General features: G+C 40.5%; 1 protein-coding gene across 1 annotated transcript; it reads left to right on the forward strand.

Moving 5' to 3' along the window:
* The first annotated feature begins 7,150 nt into the window (after positions 1-7,150).
* Positions 7,151-9,496, forward strand: six3b (SIX homeobox 3b). The gene is made up of 2 exons (XM_020082752.2): positions 7,151-7,970; positions 8,737-9,496. Exons 1-2 carry the CDS (start codon positions 7,276-7,278, stop codon positions 8,870-8,872), a joined length of 831 nt encoding a protein of 276 aa, XP_019938311.1. The 5' UTR covers positions 7,151-7,275; the 3' UTR covers positions 8,873-9,496.
* Positions 9,497-11,741: the final 2,245 nt, after the last annotated feature.

Genomic DNA, 11,741 nt, shown 5'->3' on the forward strand with positions numbered 1-11,741 from the left:
CAGATTTAAATGATCCTCAGAAAGGAAGTTTTCATTACTTAATGAATACAGATTTTTTTGACTTCTCCTCTAATGCAGCCAATTTTTTACTCTTCTAGTGAGATACCTCTGCAAATACCTGTGGTGGAAGAACTTAGTACATAAAAACAATGGAAAAATACCTAAATTTAAATTATACCTGGGTAAACAAATATCAGTACAATAGATGTAGAGTATCAAAAGTAAAAATATTTTTTTTTGCCCAAGACTAAAAAAGTTTTCAAAACATTTGGGCTCTCTTCTTTTTTTCTTAGCTGGACAAGTTGCTCCATTAATTATTCATGGTAGGCAGTGGACTTTCCCCACATCTCCAAACATAAGTGCGTTGTATTACATGTATAAAGAAAACTACACTATACAGTGACTGTAGGAAGGACTACAGTCTTAAAAGGAAAGGGATCGAAAACTGAGACTTACTCTGTGTCCATGCAGCAACAGTGTTTGTGTAAATCTACTCACTCAGGAGACAAAACTTCCTGACTAGAGGTTTAAGTACAGAACTTGAGTATGTGTACTTAGTTACAATACATCACTGAAAACTTCACGCTGGATCGGCTCAGGTGTTCTTGTTCCCCATAGGAAGAACTTCGAGTACCGGCATGAGATTGATTATCATGGTTTTAAGTCAGATGACTCGACTACTGTCTTAACTATAGGATGGATTGCCATGAAGTTTGTTACACACATGTGTTGTCTCCAGAGGATGAATCCACTAACTTTGTTTATCCCTTCATTTTTCATCTGTCACTTATGTGCATGCAGGCTCAACTAAGGTTTCCTCAGAAAAGAACCCATTCGGATCAGGGGGCGGATCCAGAATTTTTATTAAACTTTCTTTACCATTGTAAGATTTGAGAGTTTTGGAATATTGAATAATATTAATGAAAAAAATCTGGCACATTTAAAGGGCTGTGGATTTACGGGACTGTTGGGCCTTGGTGGAGCTATGCACTTTTTTAGTAATGAACACTAAACATACGCCTATACGCATGAACATCCAGATGTTTGCAGCCTCACACAGCTGCTGACACGGCTGTTGACTCTATTCTTCCAACACGCCTCTTTCTCATTTCCCTCTTTCTCCTCTTATTTGAATTCACGATAGCTTCTTTGAAAACCTCAGAGCTTCTCGGTCCACAACCTCCAACCCGGAGCTGTTAGCAAATCACCAGCTGCCTGAGAAACTCCATTTACAGGTCGCCTATGCTCGGCACACGGATCCTGCTCCGTTTTACAATATTTATGTGCTATATTTGTGTCTATTCATTTCTCCCCTGAAAGGACGGGGAAGGTGTTCAGTGGCAGCGTTGTGCTCTCTACATCTGAAGGTCAGCTGACCCTAGTGACCCCAACACGCTGAAGAACGTTCGCCCAAAGAAAAACAAACCGCCGGGTTGCTTTGTTCGCCGGGAGGAGGAAGTTGTTTCTCTTTCTCCTCGCCGTTGGTTTACCTCGTCTCCTTTCTTCTTTCCCCTGCTCCTGCGCTTTCACTCAAGTTCTTCGTCCTCTTCTTCTGCCCACTCTTATTTTTTCACTCCAAGGCTGTGGCTGTGACCTTGAGAGCGGTGACCGGATTGACTCGAACGTCACACCTCTGGGTTTGATTTTTACAGGCTCCAAATGAAGAGCTCAGAGGGAGTTCAATATTCATACACGGTGAAATATAAATACTGATGGCTCCCTGAAATCTGTGTGGGCATGCTTCTGTGTGTGTGTGTGTGTGTGTGTGTGTGTGTGTGTGTGTGTGTGTGTGTGTGTGTGTGTGTGTGTGTGTGTGTGTGTGTGTGTGTGTGTGAGCATATGATTTTGAGTGGAGTAATTTAGCAGATGAGCGGGTGGCCATTGTTAGAGGGATAATCTGGCTCTTGCTGCTCAGATAGGTTAACATGCAGCAGATTAGAGCAGATTACCCCCAACCACACCAGACAGGACAGGGGCCGGCCTCCCCTCCTTCCCTCCCTCCCCCCTCCCCCTTTATTTCAACCATCCTCCTCTTTTCACTTGTTTCATTTCATCCTCTCTTGGCTTTTTTTAATTCCCATACCCTCATCCCACTTTGTTTTGTCTTGTCTCATCAGATCTTTTCTCTCTGCTACATAGATTCCATGGACATATTTTAATTTCATTTCCTCTTGGATATTTTTGAAAAACAGGTTTCAATTTTGATCATAGTCCCTGATTTATTTTCTATTCTTATAATTTTGCTTGTCTGTTATTGTGATTTATTAGTTTTCTGTTCCCGTGTTAGCTCTGTGCACTTTAATTTTTTTCAGCATTTGTTAGTTTGTCAATAATGTCTATATACAAATTAGTGAGTAAAGTAGTAGTAGTTTAAAATCAATTGAACACATTGGTAAAATATATTTAAGGTAATATTATTATATTATTTAAGATATGTCTTACTCCCATATACAGATGTGGTTTGAGCTAACCAGGTACATTAATAAACACATGCAAGCTTGATATTTGTTAAATATGGAAAAACAATTTAAATCCATTTCACTTGTAAAAATTATTAAAAATATTCAAAGTACAAAATATAAATTACTGACAGATTGATACAGGCATGTTGTTTTGAAATGATTTTAAAAACATACTCAGATTCAGCCCTGCATATAATATGGACATTAATAAATCTAAACATCCAATTTGAACATTTTTCCCAAGATTTTAAGACCTTCATTAAATTAACAAAACATTATTACTTTACAATATACAACAGTAAATACATTTGAATTAATATATCTACAATTAAACGTATACAGTCCTCTTGTGTAATGTTATGTTCTGTTATGAACTGCCTGTGAGACACTTAATAAGTGATTCAGTTATTTGGATTTTTTCATTTTCTTTATTATCCTTGTTTTCATTTTAAAAGAAAGCATTGGTTTGGGAAACTTACAATTAATATTTACAACTGCTGATTCTTCATGGGTCTCATTTTATTCTCTCTTTATATTTTATGGATTGTAAATTACATTACATTACACTACATTATTTTTGCTGTGGTAGCACCTCAACAAACTATCTGGATTCTACAAAAGGTTAATAGATCAATTTGATTTCTTCAGTTTAATCATGGAAATAAAGACGTTGAATCTGCCGCTTCTCTCAGACACAGTGTTTCGCCCTCTGCCGCGTGAGTTTGCATGGATACCTGTAACGGGATGCGTGTTTGAATGCCGTGTGTGTGTGTGTGTGTGTGTGTGTGTGTCTGTGTCTGTGTGTCTGTGTGTGTGTGGGGGGGTTATGTGCATCTACCTAACAGTCTGACGTTTGTTCAGACTCCAGCTGTTTGTATTTTTGGCCGCCAGTGTTTTCTCTGTCTCCAAAGCTATGAATCAAAAACACCCTGAGTGGTGAGACGACACTGACAACAGGATAACGATGTAATTACTGCATTTACATCTGGCCCTGCTGCTCTAATCTACAGGTTTAAATCAGCCGTGCAGCAGAGGAATTATTAGTCAAATTATCTGATTACTTTGTTCGTCTGGTCTCTTTCAGGTGTTTGTGCTTTAACATTTGTGTCGCCCATCTGTCGTGTGTGGACGCTTAGTCCTCAGCGTCTGTGTGTGTTTGTGTGGCACAGACCAAGTTATACGTTGACATATCTTCTGATGAAACTTCTCTTCTCCAGCTGTTTCAGCCCTCACGCACAGCTGGAGCGACATGGCACCAATAAAAACAGCAGCATTAACTCTGACGTGTTGGTTTACAGACCTATCAGAGTGCAGGATCAGTTGCTCAGGTACAGTTACTTCAATACCTGCATAACTCCTCTGGTTCTTATGGGACAGAAGTCAAGATGGGGTCAAATGGTGACCACACACACACACACACACACACACACATACAAAGTGGTGTCTAATGTCTTCAGAGGACTTTGACTTACATTTATTTCCTGGAGACTTTAAGTTTAGCCATAGTTCCTGTACTTGCCTCACCCTAATCCTTAAACCTAAACCTCAACGTAACCTTAAAACATATCTTCACCTTAGAATGAATTATGTTTTGGACGACACATCCTCATAATGTGTAAACAGATTTCACACACACACAGGTTTGCACAGATTTGTTTTGCCTCATTAGAACAGGACTGTGGTCCCCATGAGGTCCACTGGTCCTGAAAAGGTCCGAGAGTGGCAACAAAAAAAGAGTACACACCCACAATCACACACACACACACACACACACACACACACACACACACACACACACACACTCACAGACACACATGCACATTCCCTTCTTTTGGTAGATGAGGAAGACAAACTATGTCCCACTTGTTGTTGTTTAAATTAAAATCAATCAAATTAAAACAAGATTAAACACTTTCAACCAACTAATTGATCGATTATCTAACACACTGACAGTTTGGGATCAGGCTAAAAAAACACTGTCCTCCCACTTCTCTCCACATCTTCATTTTCCTCCTCGCTCTGCTACAATTCACCTCCTCTCTCCTTTCTTTTCGGGGTACCATTGTGCACCACACTCTCCTGGAGCCCTGCGAGAGCACAAAAGCACAACAAAGACTCAGGAAGTGATTAGTGGCTTAACGAGGGGGAGGCCTTGGGGGGAGTCAGAGGAGGGGGCTGTGCGGCCTCCTCCGTGAGGCAGGGTGAGGGGTTAAAGTTTCAGGGCTTAAGGGGTCAGTGTTAAGTTGTGGAGGGGTTAATTAGGAGCAGGGCTTTTGTTTGCGGGATGGGATAAGGAGACGCTGAAGTGATTCACTTCCTTTACTGTGCTCCTGCAGCCACCATGGTGGTGTCATCCACCTTCTATTAGCCGTGCTCCGCTCTCCCTCCTCCTCACTAATAATTGTCCTCTGGCTGAAAGGAGATGTAGCTGAATTGACTTAATTGTCACCGTTACAACAAACTCCTCCCCTCATCACACAAACACACACACTCTCACACACACACCTCGAGTATGCTTCCTCGACCATGTCTGGTGTGTCCTCCCTGCTTCGGTTAGAGAAGAATGTCTTTTCAACTTGGAGGAGGCCTGGCCATGACTGTCGCTCAGAGACTCTAGTGTGTGTTTGTCCATTGTTGTGGTTGTTACAACACAGAGAAACATGCTGCAGTTCTCTGGGGACTCAGGCATCTTGAGAAGAGCAGGAGGAGCCTCTCAACAGAACCGACACTGAAACTGAAACAGCTTTCTTGGCTGCAGATATCAATCACCTGCATTCAGTGTTGTTTGCAAATATTTCTTTATAACTAAGCAGAAACTCCAGCTCTTCTTCCCTCTGTGCATCTGGGACGTAGATGAATATACCCAGGAATAGGTGTAAATGTTATATCCCGTTGCTAATTGTAAAAACATCAACTCAAATGTGTGCATGTGCATATGTGAGTGCACAGCACATCTAAATTTCTGTTATTAATCCCTTTTTTTAATTTTTAATTTTTGTTAATATTTTTTCATTATCTTTGTTGCTGTTAATATTACTATTATTGTTATTATTTAGGCTTATTGGATTTGATTTTAAAAAGCAAGTAGCAGTTTGCCCCGACAAGCACGGACCATATGCATCATCCAGGGCGAAAACTGGCACACGTCTCCTCACACACCACCATGTAGGGACATCTGTCTCTCTGGGTAATTGGCATTAACCCCTTAAAGCTGGGTGACCCCCTTTTTCACGGCCAACACATCTGCACTTGGGTGTTTGGAGGAGTTTAATATGTGTGAGGGACAAAACATCACGCAAAGATGCACAATAAAGGTAAAAATGTGTTATTTTTTGTTTATTTATTTTATTTTGAGCTGAAATATCATGTTTATAGTCATATTTCACACATAATATTCAATATGTGCACATGTACACACACTACTGCTGCACCAAGGGTGCCACACTCCGAAGCATATGGCCTGGGGGGGCCACCACAGTGTGCTAATGTTGATTGAATATGCTTCTCTATTAGACTAATGTTGGCAGGAGGTGTATGGGCGCGCTGATAATCCAAGGTAACTGAATGGAGCTGGACTGTGGCTTAGTATCTCTGAACTTATGGATATTAGAGAACAGGAGAGTGATTAGAGTGGCGAGAGAACACTCAGAGAAACATACGCTTTCAGGTCTGGATGAGATTTCCGATCACACCGGGTTACCACACACATTACTGCTATTAATGATGCAGGCAGCTTAGCGGAGAGAGAGGAGCAGAGAGGTGTCCGTTTATTAGACCAGTTTTTGACAGGCCTTCATTCTCTGAATACTCTCCCTTATTTTATCGTCTTAATCAGCATCTGTCCTGGTTATGAGGCTTATGGCCTTTGTGTTGCTTGTGTTTGATTATTAATTGAATCTGCTCTGTCCCCTTTAATAGGTCTGAATATTTGTTCACATCTGAATATTTTAGAGTGAAGCAAAAAAAGGTAAATTATGTATTATAACTCCTCACTCTGCTTGTACAGCAATGGGCTTTTCTTTTATTGCTATAGATAGAAAATACTATGATAATTATTGATCATTTTAATATTGCCCAGCTCCAGTTCACAGGGTTACGTTGCCGTTTCCATGGTGCTTGTGATGCAGAAATAAAGGCATGAGATGAAATCAATAAAGTTTTAAAAAGCAGAAACAAAATGTTTTAGATACATGAAGAAATATACACCTCGACAATAAAGACAATTTGAATTTGTTTTACAAACACACAACCAGGTATGAGTTTTAACAGACCACTTATTTAAATGAAATAATATTAATTGAATCAAAAAAAAAAGTTTTTATCATGAGCCACTTTCTTTCTCTCTTTAAGTTTATTTCTGGCTCTTTGAACAAATAGGACGTGCAGGAGCAACCTGAGTTGAATTTTCTCTATAATATGTCTTGATCACTTCAGTTCACTTCCATGAATCATTTCATCTGAATCATTTCATCTGTTCCAGAGCTCTGCAAAAAAGTGATAAAGTAGCCTTTAGATTTCTTTTTGTATTTATCAAATTTTTATTTTTAATTATTACTTTCTACCTTCGTGTTGGGTTCCATCTTTAACATCAGAGACACTTCATGTTTCCAACTTGTGCGTAAAACGAGGGAGATCAACCCCCTGTGTTTGACTGACAGTGCTGCCATGACAACCTCGCATCAGCTCCACAGTGACCAATCAGGAGTGAGGTCCGGGGTCCCTCCCTGACTCCCAGGTGAACTAAAGAGTCAGACTTCAGCACATTTCCGTCAGACTGTCTCCGTCTCCCCTCGGGCTTCACTCAGTGGACCAGATGGTTTTCAGATCTCCGCTCGACTTCTTCTCAGCCTCCCGCCTCCTCCTGCCGCACTTCGCGGATGGGCCCTCTTCCGTGGCCCGCTCTCGGTCCCCGGAGGATACTCCCTCCGCCTGCCCTCCCATGGCCCTCCCTGGACTGTGCTTCTCCGCGGCGCAGATCGCCAGCGTGTGCGAGACTCTGGAGGAGACCGGGGACATCGAGCGGCTGGCCCGCTTCCTCTGGTCGCTCCCGGTGACCGCAGACGGGCGCGACTCCATCTCAGAGCACGAGTCCGTGCAGCGGGCCCGCGCCGTTGTGGCGTACCACACCGGGAGCTTCCGCGAGCTGTACCACATCCTGGAGACGCACCGCTTTACGCGCGCGTCGCACGGCAAACTGCAGGCGATGTGGCTCGAAGCTCACTACCGGGAGGCAGAGAAGCTCCGGGGGCGGCCACTCGGACCCGTGGACAAGTACCGTGTCAGGAAGAAGTTCCCGTTACCGAGGACCATCTGGGACGGTGAGCAGAAGACGCACTGTTTCAAGGAGCGCACAAGGGGGCTGCTGAGAGAGTGGTACCTGCAGGACCCCTACCCCAACCCGGGGAAGAAGCGGGAGCTGGCGCACGCCACCGGACTGACACCGACTCAGGTTGGGAACTGGTTCAAAAACCGGAGACAGAGAGACCGAGCGGCAGCAGCCAAAAACAGGTCAGTCACTTTTTGAAACAAGTTTTCAGTTGAGACATTTGGCATCTTACAGGGAGCAGGAGGAACTTACTCTTATTGCACCGGAGAGTATAAAGTATTTATTAACTTCTACAACCACTAAACACATTGTGGCCTTTTTGGTCTTATATATTTGGTCTATATATAAAAAATACCGTCCAAATTTGTGCAAGTCCAAAATATCTCATTACTCTTTTAATTGACCACTTCTCTATCATCATGCACTCACTTGTTGAAGCAATTTCCTCTCCGCGGGCAGCCAAGGTTGTGCGTAAAAGGGCCATTCACGCGTAAAAGCGCACGGCCATTCAGCTTGTAGGTTTTTGTCTTCTCTCTGTCAGCGTGTCCCGGTTGATCCTTCTTCTCCTTTCTCTCGCTATAATTTGCTTCAGGGTCAGTGTTTGGGTCAACCACCCTGTTGGTTAAGGCAAAATTTGCATGAATGGGTGCAAATTGCTCACCATGCATGAACGAACTCCAAGAAGTTTTGCCTGAGCTGATTTGTTTCTTTAGATTTATGTATTTATATAATTATATGTCTTTTGTATTGCTATATTTTAATATAATTTTATGATTATTTATGAGTTGTATTTTTGTTTTATTTGTACAACAACAAAACAAAATATAAATAATATGAGAAGTTTTGTGTTTCAGATTTCCACTATAGTTTATTTCATTTTTAATTTTCAAATACATTTTGACAGTTGGATTTAACGTCTCCTCTTCTTCTTCTTCTCTCCATCCTCAGGTTGCAGCACCATATGTGTCCAGACGGTGCGCGTGCACTCAGTGGAGGAGAGTGCAGTCCGGACGGGAGCGCAGAGCGCGCGGATGGACAAACTCTTCTGTCAGTAACAGACAGTGACTCTGACTTGGATGTCTGAGACTTTAAATCTGTGGAATGGACCTTCGGAGGCCTGTGATGGTCTGTGGAGGGAAACCAGAGAGAGGAGGAGGAAGAGGAGGAGGAGGAGGAGTTGCACTAAACTTTATTATTCCAGAACATCAAACGAATGATGTAAAAGATTTCTGTCCGTGCTGTTGGTTTCCTGCACATCAGACCCACATTAGGTTTTTCTAAATACATCACTGGATGAGGGCAGTGCGCATCTGTTGACACCATCAACTTAATATGACAGACCTCCTGCTGGACTTCAACTCAGGGACCCCCACACAGGAGGAGCTAATCACGCTTGTTTTCACTAATTATGTGTCATTCTCTTTTTTTCTTTTTAATGGAACTAGTTGTTTCTTTAGAGGCCCCTGAAGGACCCCTGGATGTCCCCTGCTTTGGACAATCAATTCACACTGCAGCCTTCCTGCCTGTCTGTACCTTTATGAGTTTTATTTTCTTTCTTTACCTTTGCTTATACTTATTTTAAAGTTCAGAGGCTTCACTGTTCAGTCTGTGTGTGATGATATGTCAGACTTCAAGTTCAGTTTCATGCTGAATATGTTTTGGTATTTTATACTGTACATAAATAAAATTATCTAATTTATGACTCTTATTGTGGCTATTCTTTTGTGCGTGTTTGTGTGTGTGTGTATGATCGTGTGTGAGAGTTTATAATGATGCAGTCTGTTGTTAGAAAATTCACCTTATTATCCAACTAAAGAAACTGGAATTTAATTAACTTAGCAGTTTTATTTTCTATAGTATTTTTTTTTTCGTCCCTGCAAATAAAATAAACCTATTCACCTCCATCGTTGATCCTCCACCCCCCCTTTTGCCACATGAGGACACAGACTCGTTAGTCTTCTGCTGATTTGTGGTAAGTGATGATTTTTGTGGAGGAAACGCATCTCTGGAAACACCCACATTCAGAAAGAAGTCAAAACAGCGCCATCCAGTGGGCAAAATAAAGACAGTGCGGTGGATGAAGTACATTTACTCGTCCTATTCTTAAGAATGAGTCTGATGTGTTTTTACTTGAGTAATTAGATTTTGTGATTATTACTCAAACCTTGAGTAGAGTTTAGTATTGACAGTTCTACTCCACTACATTTATACAATAGAAAGTCACTAGTTAGGTATAAAATATGATTTATCGTATTTCTATGGAACAGTGTAGAACTTAATTCAAGATAATCCTAGATTAATATGTATTTAATGATTCTATAATCACTTTAATACATCTATAATATCGATGCAGTAAAATATTATCTATAAAAATATAAGCTTTGGAAGGGGGGGCAATCTGCAGGAAAAGGCTATTTTTAGTCTTGATTATATCGATGTACATGTATTCTTCTATTTTATTTAAAAATGTAATACTTTGACATACAATGGAGTATTTTATAAGATGTTGAATTGATATATTCATTCAAGTATAGGGTCTGAATCTCAGGTCTGAATACTTCTTCAACTGACCAGATGTGAAACATGAATTTACGAGGAGCACTTGAACACAGCCTCCCTCGACGTCACATCCTGGGTGCGTCATAAATCTGTCATAACTCTTAAGAGCCAGCAGATGGCGCAGCTGAGCCAGGCTTGTCGTAGTAATGTAGCTAGATAGATAGATAGATAGATAGATAGATAGATAGATAGATAGATAGATAGATAGATAGACAGACAGATAGACAGACAGACAGACAGACAGACAGACAGACAGATAGATAGATAGATAGATAGATAGATAGATAGATAGATAGATAGATAGACAGACAGACAGATAGATGGATTGATAGATAGATAGATAGATAGATAGATAGATAGATAGATAGATAGATAGATAGATAGATAGACAGACAGATAGATAGATAGATAGACAGACAGACAGACAGACAGATAGATAGACAGACAGATAGATAGATAGACAGATAGATAGATAGGTAGATAGATAGATAGATAGATAGATACACAGACAGATAGATAGATAGATAGACAGACAGATAGACAGACAGACAGACAGACAGATAGATAGATAGATAGATAGATAGATAGAAAGATAGATAGATAGATAGATACACAGACAGATAGATAGATAGATAGATAGATAGATAGATAGATAGATAGATAGATAGATAGATAGATAGATAGATAGATAGATAGACAGACAGATAGACAGACAGACGAATAGATAGATAGATAGATTGTAATCCAAGTAAAGCCGACAACACAACAATAACTGACAGGTCATTTTATTAGGTACACCTGTAAAATCTAATGCAACACTTCCACCTTCATACAGACAATGATGTTCAGTTTTGATTGACACTGTCAGTGAGGAATTAAATTAACAATATGTTTATTCATGAGGTGTCACAATAATAATGTCTTAAATTTCATTAGACTGATGAGTGTGCATTACATTCTGCATTACTGTAGCATGCACATTACAATCACTTCCTCAAGTGTAGTATATGTAAATAGTATTTATATATATTAGTATCATATATAGATATAAACTGATTAATATAAGTATTTACTTCACTATACAGAGTCTACAGTCAGAATATATCATATGCTGTTCTGATTGTTAAACTCTTTGTGATGTGGGATTATAAATGAAACTCATTTACACAAACATGTAGCTGTACATGTTTGTGCTGGAATTAGCAGGTATGTGATAATAGAGTTAGACTAAAGGGGCCTATGATGCATGTTAATACAGAGAGTTATATCATGGTGTAAATATAATATACACAAACACAGGTTCCTGAGGAAGTTACTGACAAACTCCCAATGTTCACTGCTGCTCAGAGCCCCATCACACCTCTGCTGTTTTATATCCAGACACTCACAGTGTG

Source organism: Paralichthys olivaceus, chromosome 21 (genome assembly GCF_024713975.1).
Source record: "Paralichthys olivaceus isolate ysfri-2021 chromosome 21, ASM2471397v2, whole genome shotgun sequence".
NCBI lineage: Eukaryota > Metazoa > Chordata > Actinopteri > Pleuronectiformes > Paralichthyidae > Paralichthys > Paralichthys olivaceus.